At 35.0% G+C, this 24,943-nt stretch overlaps 1 protein-coding gene across 1 annotated transcript in view; it reads right to left on the bottom strand.

Moving 5' to 3' along the window:
- The window catches only part of ANO3 (anoctamin 3), a 205,256-nt gene that overhangs the window by 57,592 nt on the left and 122,721 nt on the right, over nucleotides 1-24,943 (bottom strand). The window contains exons 4-6 of the mRNA XM_082761999.1: nucleotides 20,973-21,109; nucleotides 4,017-4,169; nucleotides 1,343-1,443 (exon numbers count right to left, since the gene is read on the bottom strand). Coding sequence (XP_082618125.1) covers nucleotides 1,343-1,443; nucleotides 4,017-4,169; nucleotides 20,973-21,109 — 391 coding nt within the window. The remainder of the gene's footprint in view (nucleotides 1-1,342; nucleotides 1,444-4,016; nucleotides 4,170-20,972; nucleotides 21,110-24,943) is intronic.

The raw sequence follows: 24,943 nt of genomic DNA, 5'->3' as shown, positions 1-24,943 counted from the left end.
GACACAAAAAAATGGTGATCAATTCCATACTTTTCACAGAGCTGGAGGTAGGCAGCAGGCTTCTTTCTTTCCTACCAGGTAATTGTTTCACTCTACAAACTAACAAAGTCAAGCAACAGAATTTAGCATTTTGACTACTTTTTGTGTATCTGATATGCCTAGGATAGAAGGAAGCTGAAGCATCAACCCAAAACCAAAGAAACATGGCTCAGACACTTTGGAAAAGACAGAATATATTTACCTGTCAATTACTAACACAACAACTAAGAATGGCTTCAAAATAAAGTAGTGTAAAAGTTAACCAGTATTTTCTGAAGGGCACTGCTGATCTATGGATTTAATAAAATGAGGAAGAATTCAAACCACTGCTAAAAGCTATCATTTGTGACTTCAAGTATTAAAAGCAAGAAAGAACTCTTTGGAATAGGAATTTAGTTTGCATGCATACACATATACAAACACTTCTATATTTAAAACATAAACAAGAATTACTCAAACCAGGGAAGCTCAAAGGGAACTATAATAATATACTTAAGCATTCAGAAGATGACTGATACTGAACACATTATTTAATGGAAAGGACTTAATGCAATGATGTGGAAACTTGGTATAAAACTGGGTATTTAAAACCAGCTTTGAGCTAAGGATGCTTCACAATGACTAAGTTTCTGGCTTAGGACTAACTCAAGAGAGCCACATCGTGATAGCTCAAGTCAGCAGGGACATAAGAGGTAGAGCACTTGGCAATTTAAGTGAGAAAGGAGTTCTGTAAGGGTATTTTCCATGAGTCACACAGCTTTAGCATCCAGTTACCATTCTGACTCCCAGTGAAGTTTACAGCACACAACAAAGCTCTTCTCTCTCTGCAAAAACAGCTTTAATTGAGTTGAAAAGGAACACTTGCTCCTTCTAAAATCTGTGTTATTACAGGAGAGGTTAACTTGTCCTACACTCCTTATTGCAAATAGGTACAATAGAATTTGATTAGCACACAGATGAGGAACTGAGGTCAAGTTATTATTCTGGCAAAGGAACATTAAAGGACCAAGAATTTGAGATTTCTCACTACCGTGTCAACTATTAACAATACTTTCTAACAGTCTGCGTTTGATTTGACTTGGAAGGTAAGCTTGAAAACAAATACCACAGGCTAACGTGAAAAAGAACAGTACCTATTTTTTGTTTCTACTCTCCTCTTTCCTTTTCATCTCGCTAAATTAAAATATAAACATGCCTGACCACAGTGCAGCGAGTGGATTGAATTTTAGCCTTAAGGTAAGTAACAAAGCTGTAATATTTTAAGTACTAAATTACAAGTTCCTTAAAATGGTTTCCGCAATACCTGAAAGGCATCCTGATGTTCATTCTTTCTGCATATTTGCACAAAGTCTCCCATGGACAGTGAATTTTAACAAACATGATATCACTGTTTGTAACAGCTGGCTGCAAAAAGAGGTAACAAATAAACACATATTAATAATTCAAAACCACACGGCATTCAAGTTTCTAAAAGCATTCTTCAGAGGCAAATTCTGCTTTCCTGCATGAAGCTGCTGCACAGATCTGAAAATACTTTAAGTGCTCTGACCCGAACAAAGGAAAATTGATAAAAACCCCTCCACAAATCTTGTAATATGAATAACCTAGAAACTGTCAAAAAGGAACCCGTAGGACAGATCTTTGCTTATAAACACAGCAGAAGTAGGGAAAGGCTTTATGCAGCATTTTGACATGGAATAAATAAACATCCCCTCAAAAATCATTTTTGATGAGCCATTTCATGACCATTTAATGTGTGTCCCATTCAAGAAGAATGTAAGAGCCACAAGAACAGCTGAGGGAAGTCTGCAGGTCCCACTTGGCCTAAATGGAAAATCCAGGAACAGTGAAGTAACTGTGATGCCTTCTATCAACTTATAAATGTCATCTCTGTAAGAATTGAGAACTTCCAGAAAATTACAAGTAATATTCGATGCAAATGTTTTGTGTAATGTATTTATCTGAACACAAAACAAGAATTTCAGCATTACAGGTTCCTAAATTTATCTTTCTTAATCAATATTTCAATTTTAAACTCCTCTCCCAGCTATATTTCCTTAAGTGTTTGGACAGCGCTCTCAGACCCATGATCTGATTTTTTGAGTGGTACTTTGGGGACCCAGGAGCTTGACTCGGTGATCCTTGTGGGTCCCTTCCCACTCAGGATACTCTACGGTTCTATGCATTTTTATATGTAATTATTTTGGTAGAGGTGAGTCTGATTAAAGCCACCCAAAAACTTAAGTAACACACAGTTTGGTAAGTAAAGATAAAAGAAAATTCAATTGAAGAGTTAATACAATTTTAAATGTTCAAAATTATACCTATTAGTGACATAATGTCATGTCATAGTTCTAAAATATTGCTTCTAGGATTTAATTTTTTTTGCAAAAGATGTGGAAAAAACAATATTGTAAAAATTTAAATAACCTGATATGTAGAATTACTATCTTATAAAGACATATTTTGTCTGAAAGGTCAGTGCTTGTGAATTGATTCCAGCTGGCATTGTTCTAATTTCAGTAAACATCCCAATATTTATTTTTTTCTATTAGACTCCAATCAATTTTTAAAACCTTAAAAATAAATTTTACAATACCATTAGGTCAGTTACTTATGAATATTTAACATGCTTTATTGTCAGCCAGTACTTGCAAGGACTTCCAACAGTTAAAACCTCATTGCTTTAATACGGAACACGCAAGGTAATTCTGCTGAGCTGAAGAGCAGAATAAAACAGGATAAAAGACACGTGAAGTATAGGAGCTTATTTCAGGATAGAGCAAATACACATCTGCTTTTTAAGTAATTCATGAAACAGCAGAATTCCAAGGCTGTTTTCCTGACTTTGTTTTCCTTCATTTTTATATTAATGCTCTCATTACTGATATCCCAACCACAACAGCAACAACTTAACACTTTGAAATGTTTTTTCACATTTCGCAGTGGGGAAATGAAAATTCCTGAATATCCACACCGAAGTGCAATACAGAGCAGCACTCAAACTAAGACACAGAAAGAATGAAAAAAAGAAAATGGAAGCAGACACAAATAACAAAACAAAATAACATAATTGTCTGACAGAGCAGAGAACATTTGGTTTTTAGTATTCATTTGAAGTTTGACTGTGAGCACACAGAAAGAAACGTTCATCTCTGTAGTATCAGCAAATGTATTAGAAGCCTAATCATACATTAACTTGGAATTTGGGGAAAATAAATTGTTATAGATAAGAATTAAGATGACAAAATTCTTCCCTTATAGCAACAACAAAAAAATTAATTCCCTACTAATACCTGAAGTTCTTAGTCTTCAGGAGTTTCAGCTTTTAAAGAAAAAGGGGGACAGTACTGAAACTTGATACAAAATCAGATTTTTCTTCTTAATACAACCAGAATAACAGGCTAGCTTTTCATTTATTTATTATTATTATTCTACTTGTTTTCAAGTGTATTCTGGAAAATTTAGAAGCCTGAACAGTAGCACTTAAATTGTAAACTATTCTAGCTCAAAGAGCACAATGCAGATTAGGACACACAAACTAGGGATGGATTAGTTTGACATCTTTAGCCCTTTTAAAATACAGAGGGATTTAATGCCATGCATCCTGCTGAAAGACAGAGGTTATATATTAAAGAAACAATATGGGTTACTGACGCTTCTTCTGTTTTGTATGTGTCAGGAGCTGGGAGTTTCCCTCGATACTGCACTAAACCTGCTCCTATTTAAAACTGATTCTATTCTGGGTGGGTGCGTGTGCACATATGCATATAAACATGCAGGAGCAGGTTAACATGTTAAACACATGCTATCAAACAACTGTTAGTATAATAGCATTAAGCAGAGGGACCAGCCTGACCGCAAAGACTTGTAAGACACCAGGAATTTTATACATTCAATCAAGTAAGACAGTATTTTAAATACTTTATAATGTACCTAAATAAATAGCTTTATACCACATAAGCTACAAAACTCACCTCTCGTTCTAACATTAGCCCTTCTGCTCTCAAATTCTTCTCAAACGTGCTTCTTTTCTCTACCTGCAGACTTGACTTTTTGTAGACCAAGATATAATCAATGCGCTTTTTTCCATCTTTGAAGAAGAGGCCTGACGATGCCATGGCATCGGTCTGGATAAGATAAAAATATGGTAGACATGTCATTCATAAAGATGAACAGAACCGTCATGAATTCCCTGCAACACAGCACTTCCTAAAGCATGGAAATGTCCACATAACTACAAGATGACTATATAAAGAACAAGTCACAAGAACAGACAGCTCTTATGTGTTGTTAGTCCAGGATTTCCAACCAATTAGAATAAAACAAACTAAAATGACTCTGTAACAATCATAATCTAGCCATTACTTTCAACTGTGCACCCCCCAAAAAAAAATTACTGTATAGTATGTATGGATGTGAGCTCCTGTTAATACTTACTTCCCAGTTGGAATTAATAAAATTTAAAGGCAAATAAATTAAACCAAGTTTCAACAAATTAGAAGAGAAACACGATTGATGTGAATGTTTTCTTGGATATTCCAGCTGAAGTTCTTTTTAATGCCATGTTAGCAATGCTTAAATCTTGTCTAGTTCCTTCCCACCATGCTTGTAAACACAAGGGATTCTCTGACCTCGATATGGAAAACCCTGCTTTACATGTTGCTGCTGAAAGCTATTTTTACATTGTTTTTGCATGAATCAGAATAGACAGTGACTATATCAACTGGTGTCATTCTGTGAAGAGTTTGAAATTTGAAAAAGTAAACTGAGAAACAGTTGTTGAGTTCTGGAGAATGCAAACTCATTTTAACAAAAACTGTCCAGAACACATATGGTAGTTTTAAGAAAGATGTGTCACACACACGTGCACGACCAGACATCTATCCATAGTGCATTATCTTTTAGCAAATAGGATGTTAGTCACGAAAATTGACTGTATTTGGATTGTTTGATATGAAATTTATAAAACTCGGAGTTATATCCAACGATAACATGCTGCTTTGATAAACAGAACCATATGCTAGTGTGTGATATCAGCAGTACAAATACTGGATACCAGCTTTTTTGTTTGTGATTTTCTTTTTCTATACTCCCACATACCTCACAGCTAACTTTACAAATTTAGTGTTTCTGAAAATCTCTGTCTGCAAAATCTGAAATTTTTGAAGAAGATTTTTTTTTCCCCTCCTAAAGACAAAACCAAAGAAATATCCTTCTCAGACCACCCGTCATTACAAAATTGCATCATCACACCTCCAGGATCATTATTTAAATACATTAAGCTTCAGTTTAAGTACAATTAAACTTCTTTTTCTCCTCAGCAGCTGGTGATGGCATCATCTTTCTTTTCCAGATGCTTTTATGGTTTGTTTTGAAAAGTATCATCTGTTACTTTCTCTAAGCATACCTGCTTATGTATTTTATTAATGTAAAAACAAAATGAGATTTAGAAGCCCAAACTTTGTCCAACTTGCCTGAAGCTTTGCTGTCACTAATTCTTTTAATATAAAAAAATAAACAAAAATACAAGCAAAAACACAGAAAAAAGGAGGAAAGGTTTTTATCCTCCCACTCCTTTTTATAACCATTCTATAGACATCTGACATGATAAAACATTGAAATCTTATTTAGAAAAGTGCAAACTTCAAAGTAAATTGGAAGATGTTTTACAACTTACACTACAATTTACATTTGAAATTATGACTGGAGTAGCACAATCCTTGTACACAGGCCCACTCGTTCTCATCTCTTACTCTTTCTATTTAAAGAAAGAAATGCCAAAAGTAACATGACATCATCTGTAATGCAGAAATCCTGTTTCTATACCATTCTGTCCCTGGAAGACAAAATTCAACAATAAAGCAGGGTTGTTGGATTTTCCTAGTTTTGCCCAGCTTTCTGGGCTTTTACAGTCTGAATTTGTGGTATTCTCTGGCCTGCTCTTTACTGGCATCACTGACCCATTGTCTTAATGACACCCCTCTTTTTAATGACTCAGACCAATCAGATGGCCTCACTCTGTTGTCTTCAACTTGCTCAAAGGGTACCAGCATTAGTGCCAAAAGTGCTCATAGTTACATTTTCCTTGCTGCTTGCAAATAATCCCTCATTACTCCTTCTACCTGTTACATCCTCCATCTACCACTCCTCTTTGCAATGACTTGACCGCTTTGAAAAGCGTACAAAGTATGCTTCTTTAGGGTAGAAGTTGCTCTTCAGCAATGAAGTGTAAGTAAATCACAAAAGCAGACTAGAATCGGCTTTTTTTGGTCTGCGAATGAAGCAAAATCACATATGAAAAGTCTGCTCAAAATTTCCCCACGGGGGAGACCTGGAATATTTCTTACAGTTTCTGCTGATGCAGTTTCTGTACAGACATTCTGCAAATTCAATTTAACTTCTTTTGTAAGACCCTTCTACTTTTCTTTTAGATGATAATTTTTAGCCTTTTTTTTTCCCCCCCCTCAGTTCTGAAACACATGCTTTTCTTCTGTCTTGAAAAAAAAAACACACATTACTGCAAGGACAAAGTTAATTAAGAACTATTGTTTCATTCTGCAGATTAACATCAGCATGCAAATATGCCCTCGGGTTCATCTGCACTGAACAGAAATCTTTGGGGGCAGCATTCGATAAATAATGATCTGCACTGTCAGTAGAAAGAAATTTTCCATCTGTTCATCTCAAACCGCTTTCACAGGATCTTGTTCTTACAGATGCACAGATGAAATGTGCAATAGCGCAGCCATTTACCACAATCGTGCAGTGAACCCAAACTACATTGATTTCAGGATTTCAGTGCTACTTCCACTTGGGTAGTTGCACGTCAGTGTAATTCTTGAGCAACACTCTCCACCTATGCTAGGAGGAATACCTGTGTCAGTAAAATAATTGATCTGGTGAATAGATGCTTCTTGGGTTGATCTGCAGGAGCTCCATAGTGTGTAAGGAGAATAGGGAGCAGTAATTTCAATTAAATGTACCAGTCAAAGTATATTAGCCACTAACTACACCTAGTGCAGTGAATCAGTCTTTTGGTATAATGGGCAATAGCACATTTATTATTTAACTGTTGGTTTAGGCCAATAGCTCTGAGATTCATTCTTTTACCCTTTACTAAGCACAGTGGAAAAGAAAAACATTGAAAGAAATATTTTGTACAAAGTCCTTACCCACCTCATTTGTTTTCAAGATTTTCACCTAGAAAGTTTATTTGAAAACAAACAGACCAATGTTCATATTTCTCTCTAATCCTCTTCCATCTTAGTTTTCCAGAAACAGTATCCACCTGCTTTTTTTTTTTTTTTTTTTTTAATTAATATTCCTTTTGGTATCTTGCCATACAGTTCATCTTGCAAGCTCAAAGTTTTAACTTCACCTAGTTCTTCAAAAATCTTTAAACTCGAGAACTTTAAAGTTAAATATCTAGGCTGTGAAGCATTTCCTCACAGAACTGTAAACTTGTTTGTAAGACAGAGGTTTGCACCAGAGTGAAATATTAACTGAGGCTTATCCACTAGAGATATTCCAAAATTCTTTGGTTTTCTTCATTATTTGCCTTTTTTTCTTTTTTTTTTTTTTTTTTTTTTTAATATTGTTTCAATCTTTATTACACACAGCATGACATATTGCTTTTAAGTCCAGAAATGTACAATTCAAAATACTGACCTCATTCAATGAATTTCACCATTTATATGAGACAGGAAACAAGCTGATTGATTTAACATAGAAAAAAAGCATCTTTCTGTCACCAAAAAAAAAAAAAAAGTCAAACAAAATACAACGTAAATATTTGTCAAAATTATGAAATAAAAAGAGTTTGCATTTCCATCCAAATCTGGTACAAGTAGAATTTCCTTGGATTTAGCCAACGTGGTGGGATTTTTCAAGACACTATTTTTCAGATTATAATTAATAAGCAAAGGCATCTTTACAGACAGGGAATAGCTGTTTTACAGGCTCTTTCTCTCCCCAATTAATTTAAATAGCACCACTTACAGCAATTAAAAATATTTTAATTCCACTAATTTCAGTATACCATTCTGCTCTGTAGATTAAACTTCTGCCAACTTTTCACCTGATACATGGCAACAAATATTCTAGAACAGCAAGATGGAAGCCTTCCAAAAACAGGAAGCAAAATTACAGAAGCATTTAAGAGCAAATGACATGGTATGGTAGGCTTCAGGTTCGGTGTATTTCATTAGCAGCAAAACCACTAACAAATTTTGAAAATTACTGAAAATTACGCTGCATTGTAATATATTGGTACACTGTCTTTTTTCCCCCACTTTATATCACTGAAAAGTTTAAGTTAAAGATATACTGCAATGTAGATTTTCCACTAGATTGCAGCCCTATTTTCCCTTCCTGTAGTTATTTCCTTGGTGAAAAGGTGCCACACAGGAGCTGAGAATGATCATTCCAATAATCCATGTAGGGTCGACAGATTTTTCAGAAATCAGCAGAACCTTTTAGCAATAATCATGGACTAAATGAAAATATTAGCATTAAGAGATTCAGTTCCACTGAATAAAAACGATGAAAATAAACAGAACAGAATAGAAACTTACATGCTTCTCTTATAAAACATCATCTAGCAACATCTGGACAGCTGAACACAGGAAACTGTACATAAACATAACAACAACCTCTTCGAAAAATCCACGTTATTAGGTTTTCATTTTCCCAGTTAGGGAAAAGTAGCTGTGTTCTATAGTAGGAATGACAGATTCCCATGGTATCTCCAGTGAAGCACTAAATATACCAAATTGAGTTCTTTGGGGATTGGCAGCAGCTTGCTGGAAATCCGATTGGTACATGACAGGAGAGAAGTCTTAAGAACCTCATTTGTTATTATAACATCCTGAACTATGTTTCACACTTCTCTGTGACCATAATACCATTTCCATTACTAATTCACAGATCAGTTAGAATCAGACAAATTAATCAATCAATCCCCAATGAACTTAATATGACATTAAATTAATTAAAATCCACATGTTGAGTTCTTACTTTAAAGTTTGATAAGAAATAAATAGAAATGCTTGAAAGCCCCACTGACAACACTGATTTAACATAAAATGAAGCTGTGCTGAAAGAAGCCTCAGCAAGGCCACCAGCAACATCTAAAAGCTTCTCATTTACTTAGGTTACCTGAGGCAATTGCCAAAATTTCTCAGTTTCAGCAGAGTAATAATGCCAGGTCCAACCATTTATAAGTCAAATTTTGCAATCACAAGAACGCCTTAAAATGCAACATAAAATGAATGTATTGATAATATAACTGTAATCGAACTGGGGCAGGAGGTTGTTTTTCCAATGTTTTTCACTAATTTTCCATAAGAATACTTTTTCTTTCCTCTTTTTTTTTTTTCTTTAAACAAAATGAAACAAAAAAGCAAAACAAGAAAAATAACAAACTTTGGGAAGGGTGAAAGGCTTATTTTCTGCCTTGTGTGTGGACGTATATTCTGTGTATCACAGAATCACTAACGTTGGAAAAGACCTTTGGGATCATCTAGTCCAACCATCACCCTACTACCAATGTCACCTACTAAATCATGTCCGTAAGCATCACGTCCAACCTTCCCTTGAACATCCCCAGGTACAGCGATGCCACCATCTCCCTGGGCAACCCCTTAACTAGAACCACATAGAGAGACGACTTGTCTATTGCAACCTTTTCATGTTCACTCAGCATTCAAACGCTTAAAGGCTGCCAGTCTCTGTAGGTTTGTGTTTTTTATTATTATTTTTTAAATCTTAAATAATTATTTGCTTGTGTATGTGAGACTTATGAACTACTCTGTTCTCAGACAGATCAAGTGGTATCTAAATGCAGATACTTCTACTCCCCCCTGCCTATAATTCTCGGTCCCCTGGTTCACGGGGGGATGATGCTCCAAATTCTTCACTATCCCTTTCCCAAGCTTGTTTACTCTATATCACAGCTTTATTTGCTACGTGTAATTGTATTTCCATACACACCTCACTGAACATTGTTACACTGGGCAGAACAGTGAAAAAAACCTGCTACTTTTCAAACCAATATACAAATTCCTGTTGACTTGTTCAAATTTTTACAACTTGAGCTGTGCAGCAGCAAAACCACAATGTCTGAAGTACATTCAAACCATTATGAAGTGTTATCTCTAATCTGGTTACAAATAAAAGTTACAGAAAGAAACCTGTCTAGGGGAGAGCATGTACTAGGAAAAGTGCTATTTCCTTCTATTTCTAGCCCGATATTCAGCTAATTTCAGCTTCTCTTTCTATATATCTGGTAATATCCTATGGAATTTCTCTTACATAACATTGTCCAGCTACCCCTGAATCCATGTAATCATACAGTTTCCACAACGCCTTTCATAAGGATTTCCACAGGTCACTTGTGGGAGAGCCTTCTTGTTTTCTTTGTTTTGAACCTGGGTGAAAATAACTTCAATTACTGCTTCATGGCCATAATCCTACAAATATATGTGGTTTCTTAAAATATGTAGTATTTTATCATTACTGTGTAGTGGGTTTATGTGGCAAGGTTTGGGCAGCAGAGGGCCATAACGGTGGCTTCTGTGAGAAGAATCTAGAAGCTGCCCCATGTTATGTAAGGGCCCTGCTACTGACCAGAGCCAAGCCAGTAAGTGATGTTGTTTGCACCTCTGTGAGAGCATATTTAAGAAAGGGAAAGGAAAACAAACAAACAACAACAACAACAAAAAAAACATTGCCTCACAAACAGCCTTGCAGGCACCAAGTGAAGAAGGAGCAGGAGAAGTGCTCCAGGCTCTGGAGCAGAAGTCCCCTGTGGCGAGGAGCATGGTGAAGCAGGCTGTACCCCTGCAGCCCATGGAGCACCACGGTGGAGCATGGTTCCACGCTGCAGCCCATGGAGGAGACCACGGTGGAGCAGATGGCCCTGCACCGATGGAGGCTGTGGCCTGTGGAGAACCCCCGCAGGAGCAGGCCCCAGGCCGGAGCTGCAGCCCGTGGAGAGGAACCCACGCAGGAGCAGGGGTCTGGGGGGAGCTGCTGCCTGTGGGGGACCCGTGCTGGAGCAGTTTGCTCCTGAGGGATGGACCCTGTGGTACAGACCCATATCTGGAGCAGTTCTTGAAGAGCTGCTGCCTGTGGGAATCCCACACCAGATCAGTTTGGGAAGGACAGCATCCCGTGGGAGAGACCCTGTGGCACAGGGGATGAGAAGGACTGAGAAGGAGTGGCGGAGACGGAAGCGCTATAGACTGACCACTATCCCCCTTCACCCATGCTGCTCGGGGGGAGGAGGTGTAAGAGAGTGGATAGGGTGAAGGTATTTTTTTTTTCTTTGTTTCTTGCTTCTCTAGCTTGTTAGTAATTTTAAGATTTGCTGCCTATCTCCCTTCTCTGAGTCTGTTTTGCCTGTTACAATAATTGTTGAGCAATCTCCCTGTCCTCATCTCAAACCTTGAGCTCTTTGTGTCATATTTTCTCTCCCTTCCTCTTTGAGTAGTGGGAGTGAGAGAGCAGCCATTGTGGAATTCAGCTGCCCACCCGAGTAAAACCACCACATACTTTAATGCTGTTAATGAAACAAATTGACTCAAATATCCATCTAAAATTAACTGCACTCTTAACATACCTTACTTAAATGAAAAATCACTGTTTCAAAGCAACCACTACACTTTGGCTAAACACGTGCAGTCCTCCTCTTACAACAGACTTCATTAACAAACCTCACAATTACCTACACTCAGACACAACCTAATAACATAAAATATGATCACAGGAAAAATATTATTATTTTTGTTACAAATATACAAATAACACTTTATGCATATGCTACATATTATAATAGCATTTTATAATATTTAAAATTGAACATATTAAATATAAAAAATATTAAATATTGCCTATATTGTAACCTAAAGTTAGCTTTTAATGTTGAACCACACTAAAAGCATTCAAGCCAAGGCAAAAGACTAACCTCTTATAAAATTTCCTTTCATGATAAAAAAGGAACCTCTTCATTTAAGTTTCATTTTCTTAAGTTCGCAAGTTCAATCAGTACTCATTTGACTGATTTTAGAAATAGCCCATTGCAGTTTGTATTCTTATGTTCATTATTCTAAGGGATTAACACCCATTTGAGGACTCAAATTTTCTTTGCATTCATTTATACAATGAAATAGTACAGCAACAACTAACCAGGTACATGGAAATCCCCAGCTGAAGCTTTTCTTCCACGTATTGGGTTCGTCACCCTAACATTTCCCTAAATTCAATCATAACTGACTCTAGTTTGAACAGTTAAAAAATTTTTATTCAGGCAAAACATCAAAGTACCTAACTGTGAACTTAACCTAGGAAAAGCCCTAGTACTAGATGCCAGGTGTTTCTCAGTAAATTCATTTATTCTAACTTAAAACATGCAGTAAATCAGGTCTGTCGTGAAGAAATTGACTAGCTTTTCCATTTTACATATAGTTTTCATTTACATAATCTAATACATGAAGGCTAGATGAGGAGCTGGAAAGTAGACCTTTAGTATTTAGTATTAATTTAGTATTTAGATATTTTAAGATTTGCTTCATAGGTTCCTGAAATTTGCCAACAATGGTAATGAAAATAAGTACAATTTCTCTTACTTTATACACATGTACACATTAGCACAGAGGCTGACAAGTATTCTAACACTTCTAAGTTGCATTAAAATATATTTCAGACATAGTTTTGCCTACCAACTTCAAAATCAATAGTCCTAAATAACACACAGACAAAAGCACAGGGCAAGTGCTAGTCTGGCAGCATGCACAAAGTGTCTTGGACTCTGCCCAGAGCAGGTTATTCTGACCCAAGGCACCCAAATAGCAAGAAACAACTTTTACATTGGGGTGTAGCTCAGGCTGAGAACAGTCTGTGTTTCAATTTCTGACTTAAAGGACTGTCATTTACTTTCTAAAAAGAACCTGAGGAAGTTTCACATTTATAAGAACATACAAGAATATCATTTCCCAGCCATAATCAACAATGGAAGCATTCAGTTATGTCAGTGCTGACCGATACAGCACACAAAAATTAAGACTCCACAGAACATTGTTTATTTTGCCTCTAGTAGACATGAAGTTCAACTTCCTCCCACATAAGTGATGTAATTTGGATTTAAATATGTAAAATTATGTAAAGGAAAATAAACATACCAGGAAAGTAGAACCTATGATACAAAATATAGATGGCTGCAGACAGCCGAGCCCCAAATTCTTCTCTTACAGCTGAAATTTACTAAATTTCTCTCTTCAAGATCTCTTTATTATAAGGTTTGAACATAATTAATTACCTTCCTAAGACAGCTGGTGAATTCTAACAGCTAAGTGCACTGGGGAATAATAACTTTGATAAATTTACCATATTAAAAAGAGACTTATTCAAATGCCTTTGCTTCCCCCAAATCCACCAGGGAAACTGTAAGAAGGGAAGGGAAAGGAAGAATGCAACAACAGAAAGAGTGATGCTGCTACTGGAAGTGGAAGCGCTGAATCCAGATAGTCTCTCTGTTAACGTAGTGCATGGTATTTAGCAAAGAAAATAAAAATATAGGTAATTTCAAAGAAGACATGTGAGAGAAGAATATAAAAAACTTTTAAATTTGGTTTGATTCTGGTAAATGGTGTGGCTCTTTTTTTTTCCCTTTCATAAGTCACAATGTTTTATGCTGTCATTTTATAACGTATGTACAATTCACATTTCTGATGTACAAAACAAATCTGTATTTCAAATGATAAAGATGACTACATAAATTAAACAAAGTTTTAATTATATAGTCTGTAGAATTAATCTTTTGTGTGTTACCTCTTCAAAAAAAAAAAAAAAAAAGAAAACAACAAACTACTTAAATATTCTTAATACAGTTTCTTTACTGACACTCTAATGCATGCAAAATTACAAACATTAGCATAGATTGAAAAGCAGCAAATGGTTCTCTTGCTTGGCCAGTTCCTACTACCCCTTGGGCTTTGGTAAGGCACTAGGTTAGGTGGAACTTACACATTTCTGTTTCCAAGTTCACAGCTTTACCTTCTTTAATATTAACATTTCCCTGCAGATAGTCTGTTAGCTGTCAAGGTCACTTAAACCATGTCTAGATAATGCATAGTATCAGCTGAAGGAGCAGAAACAGAACTCCCACATACAAGAGGGCTGTGGAAATCAATTGACCATATTTCCATGCAAGTCAGCATGGCTAAAGAGAAAGTAAAGAATTTGTCCTGTATCATTCACAGACAATTGGTGGAATCTCAGTAGGAATAGAATATAATTCAGGTAAACTCATTTTCATGCTTTAGGTTAAAGGTATTCCTCTCTTCAATTCTGCAGCACAGTATTCATACCTTTGTCTAGCATCTATACCAAGTTTGAGGTCAAACTTCAAGTGTCCAGGTTTGAGAAGTTCACTTGAGGTACAATTTACCCATCTAACATCCTATTATATGATAATAAACAAAAAACAACAACAAACCACCCCCATCCAAATAATATATAAAATCTGGTAAAATATTTTGCACTAAGGTGTTAGCAGTTACTCTGTGAATACAAATTATTAGCCTCCAGCATATAAGCAAATGTGTAAGTATTCATTAGATATAAGTAAATTAGTTTACAAGTGAATAGTTCTCATTTTTAATAGACCTTTCAAATTTATCTTCAAATAGCAGACATCACTGTAGAAACTTAATTGACAATAATCTATTTCAAGATTTTGTAAGTACTATATCAATGCCTTCCATATATAATAAAGAGCACAAACATATTACCCCGCCGAGCATCACCACTCCATAATAGCACCACTTTGGCAGAAGCTGTAGAACCAAAACGCATGTGAAGAACACTTAAAGAAACCTAAATAGACCTTGAAATGTTTTTGCTTCCTCATGGAAGCAACAACATGTTCATTGACCTACTGATGACACCCTAAACTCTATTATAAACATCACCATAAAGCTTATTGGCATGGAGTCTTACAGCCTAAATAGGGCTGTGTTTAACACCCTACAGCATTTAAAAGCACTTTGTGTGCTTGCAGAGAAAATCTGCTTGGAATGGAGCAATGAGAGAAGAAGAACAATTAAAACACACTGGTAGTCAAAGGTGAGGCAGAGAGAAACAGTTTTTTGGATCTCTTCATCTCTTGATTTTTAAGAGATGCTTCAAAGATGAGTTCAGGACTATTAAATCATGTATGAGATTGATGTAGCCATGGAAACAATTTGAGGAACTAGGGCAGAAATGTGCTATGTGAACTTCTTAAGTGATATAACCACCTAAAATTGCAAGATCTAAATGAACGTCTTTCCCATTCTAACTGTAAATAGAATGGTTATTCTACCAGAAATATGGGAAATTTTTCTATCAATACCATTTACTCCTGTTCATTAAATGTTACTAAGTAAAGAGATTATTAGCTGGTTCATGAACACCACCCCTCTTATTTTTATTACTAATTCTCCCTAATACTGTTACCATGAACTTTGCATTAACATCGTAAGGAATTTTAATGCCTAAGGATATCATTTCAATGGTTTGTGTCTACATTCAGATTTTATGACTCAATTCAGCTTTAAGTATTTTCTGGAAACAAATATGTTACCAATGCTAATTACAGCAGGCTGATTTCCATAAACAAAAGTGAGATTCCAAATTACAGCTTACTTTATTTCAAGATAATTAAAATCAAACCTGTAACTCCAACAAGATAACAGACTTCTTAAGTTACATGGAACTAGTAGTGAAAACATTTAAAAAATATTTTAGGCTACAGCAGTGCACTTAAATAAAATAGTACTAGACTCATTTTTAACATTTTTAAAATCATGTTCTACTTAAGAGTAATCCAAAATGCACTTTTTGAGAATTTTTCTAAGGATATGGCTAAGCTAGTAATCATCTTGTGCTTAAAGAGTTTGGGAATGGATAAACTAAAGTAGATTTTTATGTTTATCCTTTCCATTACCTAATTCCAAAAGTACAGAATAATTGATTTTAAATGTATATTGCTCTCCCCCCAGCCCTGCTTTTTTGAATAACCATAAGAAACTAGAACAGAATACTGGGGACCTATTTGTACTCACAGAGTTATCCAGACTATCTTGGGCATCAGAGACAACATAGCTTGGTTAATGTGACATATATCAATGCTGCCATAATTACCCATGCTAATGTATTTCTGCATATACCACATTGTACTGTGCAGAACTTCCTCTGAGCTGGGAGGAAGAAATACCTTATCTCCCGAAAATAAAACTGTAGTTTAACATTTAGGAATAAACTATACAACTAGTTGTTACCTTTTTTTTTTTTTTTTTTTTTTTTTTCCCACTTTTTTTTTTTTTCCTTTTCATTTTATTTAGACTTAGGATGTAAGTATGAAAAGTACATATATTTTAGTTTCAGGTTTATGGGATTTACTGCAAAACATTGAAAGTCTGCTCGTTATTACTATAGAGGGAAGTGGCGATGGAGGATGCTTGGACAGGAGGAGGATTTTCATTTTAAATATTCAAATAACCTCTATTTGCTCTTTAGGTCTAACAGGAAGACCTAAACAGGAAGTGACATGATCACTGAACATTTTCTTTTGTATTTTTTTTAAACTTTCATTCTTAAATTATACTTTTTTTCTTTCATAAGATTTCATCCTTCACTGTGAATTTCTTACTACTTTCCCTTCATTTCCTGAATCTTATTATTATTTATTTTTAAATCAAACCTCACAGCAGATGAAAACCATGCACTGGAAGCATAAACATGAAGTTAACTTGTGTTACACTTGACCATGTCATTCTATTCTGGGATAATGATTTTATCTGTTATCATTCCTTTTAAACTTTATTTACTTTTCTGTTATTAAACTGCATTAACAGTCTACTCCTTATCTATTACACTCCCTTTCCTATTCTCCTTTCCAGTACATTGTTGTCAGCTGACAACATCTTGTTCTTATTTATACACTAAAACAACTTTATTGCCAAACCTTCTCTTTGAGCATGCATGCCTGGCACCCACTAAACATAAAAGCAAGATTCTGAGTGAAATAATGTAGATGAATTTAGTGATAAATGGACAGGATTAGAACACATAGCACAAATCGAGTTTAAGAAACTGTGCAATTCAATCACATGCACTTACACATGAAGAAAATGAAAACAGAAGATAATTCTTGCAAAAGAGTGGAAAAGAAAAAATACGGTTGAAGAATATACTTATTCTACAGATATTAAATTTGATTTATTCAAATTTTCAAGACCACCTACATAAAACTTTGAAAAGTAAATATTTGTTTTGCAGAAAAGTGTAATGGATATGTTCAGAGTCCAAAAGAATCCAATAAAAAGCATAAAAAATATATTTAAGGTTTTCACTGGTAGTTTTAACTTTTAATAATGACTGTAATAATCTACACTGAACATACTGAGTTTTGCTGAAATTGTATTGAATTTTCAGCATTATGTTCTGCTAAATGGAAAAAATTCTCCATGTTTTAGGCAACTGCTTATTTAAGGTCTTATTTAAAGTTTATTAGAAGTCACATAACATTTCCAGAGACTGAAAGAGAACTTGTGTCAGATCCTATCCAATACAAAACTGGTTTGGACATGCAGTATTATAGCAGTTATCAGTGGATACTAAAAAGAGCAGTAAACTAGGCTACCATAGAGGTACATTTCTTTGCAGTTCTTGAACCCATAGTGATAAATATTGGAAAATATCTCACATATTCCTCTCACTACTCTACATATTATAGTCATTGGTACAGAAAGAATTCACTGCTACTGACCTCACTACTTCATTAGGTGTATGTTGCTTCCCATTTAAGTGATAAAATGTGTTTAGCTAATTTTCCCTTCTTCATGAAGGTAGAACGTTTCAAATAATCAGCTTTACCATTAGGGACCTGCTTGCTCCCTACATTTCACTTGCAATAGCAGATACTACTTCCATTTCCTGCTCAGCCGCCACCTGCTGGCATCACCCCTCTGCATGAGATCTTGTGACAATCACATACATGAAGTCGTACTTCCTATACAATCTCAGTAGCAGTTGGTGCTGAGAAGACAGCAGAGATAGCTAATAAAGATAGTTTTTAGTGGATCTTAACACTTTTCAGTTTGTCAATATGAAATTTGTGGATTCTGTACTGATCTCACCCTCTCACATTAAAGGGGATTCTGAGTTATAGATCATAACAAAGGAAATGAGTAAAGTAGATGACTATCAAGATGACTATTGGCATCCAGGTGCTATATCTAAATTATCCAATGTTTCTAAAGATTTAAAACTGCAGTGATGCAAATTAGATTTATGGAGAGTGCACATCATATATGCAATCTGAAACACTAGACAGCTTAAAAAATATATAAATGCATATTGACTTTCATTGTGCCAGCAGGACAAGTTTGTTATTTTTGAAATATTCAAGTAGCTTATCATTGAGATAAATAATATCATCAAGCATTGATTGCAAATAGCTGTTTTTAGTTATTTGTCCCTGAAACTCTCGGGAGTGTAAAAAAAATAAAAACCTTCTAAAACAAGCCTAAATCAGAATAATAAATAAGCAGAGAATAATGAGCTTTTATCCTTGTACACCCTATCAAGGCAGTATTTCTGATCTTCATGTTTTGGTAAGACTAAGAAAACTTTCTTTTTTGTTAATATAATGATAAATCAGTCAATCCTCCAAATACATGAGTACTTACCAGCTGTAAAGCTCTCATCCCTGCTTTCCACTGTAACTTTCAACCATCTCAAAAGGAAACAGATGAGTCCTTTTGCTAGTCTTGTATCGGTTTAGAGAAAGATTCCCTTCAACATCTTCCACTAACTGCCAGGACTTGCGCAACAGTCCAAAGAAAGACTAGTAACCTTCTCTTCTACTCTATGACTAATCAAAATCTCCCATGCCTTTTTCCTGTGGAGGCAGGCAAACAGTAAACAGGAGAATCTTGCTTGGTTGCCTCATTTACAAAAACAGTAGAAAAGCCAAAGGAAACTTCCTAAGGAATTGCTGTGATAAAAGTTGCTGTTGAGGTTATAAGCCAGACGTGGCTTCAGATGATTTGGATTTAGGGTCAGGAAGTACAAAGACTGAGACATAAAAACTGTATTTTTGTTTAAACTTCATACAAATACAAGGGTACCCTTTAAACTTTGAAAGAAAGTTAACTTACTGGTTGCTTATAAACTTTGTATCAGTCCTAAATGCATTTCTTGGGAATCACACAGTAAGTGATCGTTTTATATTTTACATGAAAATAGAGGAGTTATCTTGTGTTAGCAGAATGAAGGGTCTGTTGAAAAGTCTGTTACTAGACAGACAGACGGACAATATCTGCCAGCTAAGCCTTTTCTTTTTTAAATCAGCCTTACCTGTTATGCAAAATATTTAATTGTCAATAACGTACTTTAAATCCTGCACATTCTGCATTTTTTTCTCTTTTATCTCACATTTAACATAGAAGGCTTTGTTTAAGTAATTACACAACCAAATAAGATTTTGTTAAAAAATAAAACAAAAGAAAAGCTCTTTGTCTTAACTCATCTAGCCTTCCAAAAACAAAGAAAAATCTGTCAACACAACATGTTCTCATTTCTGTAGTTCAGATTAAAACATAAACCTTCTCTGTCTTTACTGAAGCTTCATTTTCAGGTCCTAAGTTTCCAAACTGTAAATACCATTATCTGTAAACCAACCTAAGTGATTATTAGATAGCTATTATAATTAAAACAAAAACAACAAAAAAACCTTTTTTCCAAAGCATCCCATAAAATGTGGTCTCAGAGATCACATCAACCTGTCTTAGAGAATCCTGTAAAAATGATAATACAGCATGACTGAGAAAACAAGCTTTACAATGATTAAAAGACTCTTCATGAAGCATGCATTCAGTGATAGAATCATGAAGTACCACAAGCATAATGGATGCCAGAACTGTGTAATGAATATCCTGCTGAAGGGTAGCGTCTATGAAAAACAGACTCCTTAAGTAACTGAGGCAGTTGTAGATCCGTAGCACAGTATTACTGATTTTTTTATATAGCAAAAAACATAGAATTTCTGGTAAAAACTGTACTGCAGATTCCACTATTTGAAAATTGAAATCACTAGTGCTTGAAGAAAGAAATAATTCAGAACTTCTTGAGAACAGGTCATTTGTCTTATGTTTACGAGAAATTATGCTTGATAGAAAAGAGAATTAAGGGTCTCCCAGTCCACAACAACAACAAAAAAAACCTGCTTTGAACTGAAAATCTTTCATAATTCTTTGGCATTAGAAAGGATGAAGTGTTGTAGAAAATGCATTGTGATGAATACTATGATTAACTAATTACTAGGTGAGATAACTTGTCAGTTTTATCTGGAGAGATTTTTTCAGTTATTTAGTTGAAGTTCCTGAGATTATTCCTACACTTTCCTATAAGCAAGTGAATTTTGTCTTTCCTGTTTCTACCTACCTCGTGGATTTTGCTTAGAATGAAAACCCTACACACTTCAGATCACTTTTGACTGATTATCTGCAACACGTAATAGTTTTTCTAAACTCTACTTATTTCTTGAGGCCTCCCAGCTGACATGATTTTTTCACTCCATTCTGGGAGTCCTATGTCATAAATGCTCTACATTTTATTTTTTTAAAAAGACTACTGTCATTTAAATGAGTCAATGCAAATCATCAGATCCTTTGATCCTACAAAACGTTGGTCATTTTTGCTACAGAGAATTCTATTCACTGCTTCTATAGGTCAAATGGTAATACAGGAGCCTCCTACATTTCTTTCTGTGAGATGTCTATTAATTTAAACTTTAGCTTAACCAGCCCATTAAAAATCATATTTTAAAAAATATTTAAGCATACTGTGGCAATTGATACAATTTAATAATTTTTTCTGTCCATTACCTTTAAAGATGATTTAGTCCGAGGTTCTGTTTTCTGTCTGGCAAGCTTGTTTTGAATGAGCAATGACTGATCTGTACGAACATCGTAATTCCCATGCTCTGAATCATCTGTGTATGTGTCTTTGTCCTTTCCTACATCTGAAGGAAAAACAGAAGAAAATAGTGGGCTCATTTTAGGTTATCGTGGAAAGAAACTGACAGTAAAGTTATATCTGCAGCAGAATACTCCTCTGAAGTGTTAACTTTTCAATAACTTATATTCTAGTCTTTCCTGCAAAAGCTTTTTATTTGAACTGATTGTCTTAAATTAGAATTGACTTTCTTCTTAGTAGAAATCCTACTGAAAATTCTTCTCTACTACCATTTAAATAAAAAAAAATCCAACAACATCCTTCACAGTAGTTAAAACCAACCAAACAAAAAACAACTGACCAAAAACATACAACAATCACAATGCAAATATTCAGCTGCTTTGGTGCTTGAGTCATAACTGTCAAGACTCAAAATATGTTATTAAATTGGCAGGTGCATCCTGGATATAGGGAAACGTTACTGTGTGTTTTTAAATTACAGAAGCTATCAAAATGCTAGCTCCTGCTATGCACATGCTGCTCATCATTAAATACAGTATTTGAAAATTTGCATATTAGCGTATTGCGGTGAAAACTTAAGAGGTGTACCCAGAGGTTGTAGAAGATAGTTGACACCATGAACAAGTACTCTTCTTCTGCAGTGGATTTCTTTTTAATCACTCAACAGAAGTGTTTATAAAAGTATTTGCATACTCCATCATAGTAGTACATGACTGAGGACCTTCATCAAAGCTTATTAAGACCCACTATTACAAGTCAGATTTCTTTCTGCATCATAACCACAGGCAAGACAGATGGACTGTACTTAAGTCTTCGAGTCTCTCTATATCCTCTATTGGAAGGAGGATTGTTTTTCAGACATTGAATTTCCTTTCACATTCTCCATCGAAAAGATCATGACAAGGCTTAGCATACACACTCAGAGGAGTGAAATGAAGGATAATGCCTGTAAAATATTGGACCATATAACTTCTACTGAATGCTGGAAAATGGTTAGTTTCGAAAAAAAATATTTTAACGATAAAAAGATGGAATAATTATTCCCACGCAATTATATCTTGGACAAATTGCAAATAGAAACTATTCAGACCAAAAAGTTACCCATAAATCCTGAGCCAAGTTCTCATCTCAGCTTTCATATCAACATGGGAAAAGTCAAGGGAACTGGGAACAGCATTTATCCCAGTAATTCTAAACCCTAAATAGAAGCCAAGAAACAAGCCATGGTTGCTGTGGGAACCACAATCTTGAATTTCCTGAATTTTATATTCAGAAAAGCTCATCTGCAACAACAAAGTATTTTTCATTAAGTTGTCCCTTAAATTCTCCACAGTAAATATTACAGAAAAAAACAACCACAATTATCTCATGTAGCCTAAACATTTCTGCGAAGGAATATTAAACTGGAACATTTACAGAAAGCTGTTTTTTCTGCCGTTTAGTTACTTACATTATAATTACACAAAATGAGCCCTCAGTGATTTCTGACATTGATATTAACCTCGGTAAATCTGTGAGGGGACTTTTTAATATATGAAATAGCCTGTTTGATTGTGAGAGCACCAAACTTAGCCTTCATTTAATCTAAAGAAAGTTTTAACTTAATATACAGGTTACTCTCCAGACAACAAACAGGGAAATAGCAAAAAGCCTGCAAAATGCTGTAAGTAGTACAAGGTAGGAAACAGGATACTTAAACAAATGCGCTGATCTGACTCACTCCCAGATGTGTAAAATGAAAAGAAGAAAAAAGTCCTATGAAATCTAACCTCTTACAGCTAGATACGCCATTTGAGTTGAAAGACTTCAGTTACATAAAAAAAAAAAAAGTCCACTTTTATAGGGAAAGTTTTATAGGATTAGAGTTTTGAGTAGATCTAAAACAAACAAAAAGCTTTGCAAAATGTACATTGTGTTTTATTTAAATAATTTTAAATTATGAAGTTTTATTTAAGTTATTTAAGTTTTATTGCTCAATATACTTTAGTTACTAACCATTTTTTTAAATTTTCAATGCCACAACTTTTAAATTGTGCCATCCATTTTCTCTAAAGAAGATTACCTTCCATTCAGAGATACGAGCTACGTTGTCTGAAACATAGACTAAAATAATTTTAGTAGTGAAAAAAACCCCACAAATTTAGAATTAAAAAGATTGTAAAACTTAACAACATTTAGCACTGTACATTTTAACAGTGTATGACTTACTTTATGCACTGAAAACACTATTCCACAAGGTAATGGTATCAATATAGTAAAAATGGGAGGAATGAAGATTAACGCACAACATTTAACTATTGCACTAGACTGTATGTTATGCCTGTGAAAAAATGTCAGAGACATAGCATACAATCCACATTTAAAAAGTATATCTAAGTGTGTGTATTTTTCTTTATGGTAATATGCATTAATGTCAGGAAGCATGCTTTGCAATACTTTGAATAAACTTGCTGTCCCGTTTGTCTCTTCTGCAGCATACATTAAGACAAAATATTTAACATAAGTAATTAATTTCCAAAGAAAACTGTAAATGGATTGCATGGCATTTATATACCAGAACAGGTTAGAAAGAAGAATTGAAACGTGTGTGGTTTTGGGAGCCATATTTTGTTTCTTAAGTTGAACTTCCTATAAATTTCTTTTGAACAGTTCCAAAATTTGTGAAGAATACAAAATGAAATTTGTTCATTTTAGAAAATGATCTTGGAAGATCATGAGATGAAACTTTAAAAAAGCAGTCAATGCTATTAATGGAATTCTTCTATGACCAAGTACTTCTTCTGTAATAAGATATCCACCTCTTCTAGTAAAAGATAAAATCTCTCTTGGGCAATTTTCCCACCCACAAAGCCAAAATGACATGCTCTTAAAGATAAAATTATAAGACCTAAGGTACTTCAATTCTTACTAGGGTCACCAATGCATGCTACATTTTATACAAACACAGTCATTTAGCTTCTGCAACCTTTTCCTAAATAACTGCAGTTTTAAAACTTCCATGACATTTTTGGATTATTTTAGTCTATAAAGTAACACTATTTTCTGCTATCCTTTCCTCTACAATCTCTATTATTTATTTATTTTTGCATTTTAACTGCCATTTGGGATTGCCACAAGCCAAAACAAGATTGCATCCCTGGATGTTGTGGCTGGAGCTGTACTGCTCAGGGATGAAAGATGTTTTTAATGCAACATAGCCCAAAGGCAGTGAAATGGACTGTTTCTCTCTTTCTCTTGCATTATAAGTACCCATCTTGAAATTCAAACAGAGACTTGATTTGGCTGCAACTCCACAACACATCATGAGAAAAACTTGCCTGCTTCAAGCTCTTCACTCTACATTGTGGGAAATCCACTGGTTACTTCATTTCTTTATTTCCCATCATGCCATCCCTGGCCTACAACAACTGAATGGGTTGTTACTGGCAAGAACAATTGCCAGCTTACACCGCTTTTGTAGCTCTTGGATGGGCTCTAGTGCCAACCACCGAGTAGCCTGTCTGATTTGGGGAGGGGAGAGAGTAGGCAAGTCACCAGAGGAGAGGGGGAAAAAAAAAAAGAAAAAAGAAAGAAAGGAAAACTGAGTTCACATTGCTCCTTAACAGACCTCAGGCAACTGCCTCCCCCCAGATTTGTTCTCTCCTCTGTTGGTAACAACTCCTGCCCTACATGTGCCTTGCTGTTGTGGTGGAAAAAAAAAAAAAAAAAAAAGATTAAATAAAGACGAGAATATTAAGTCAGAGAAAAGGGTGACAGATTGTAATTCTAGAGGCAATCACCAATCATATTTCAATTTTCAATGAAGTCAATGGGAATTTCTCTATTCAATTCAGTAAATCAAGGACATCTCTTTAACTGGGTACCTATTTATAGCACCGAC

This window comes from Aythya marila, assembly GCF_965140915.1.
Source record: "Aythya marila genome assembly, chromosome: 5".
Lineage (NCBI taxonomy): Eukaryota > Metazoa > Chordata > Aves > Anseriformes > Anatidae > Aythya > Aythya marila.
This window is presented reverse-complemented; position numbering and strand designations above follow the sequence as displayed.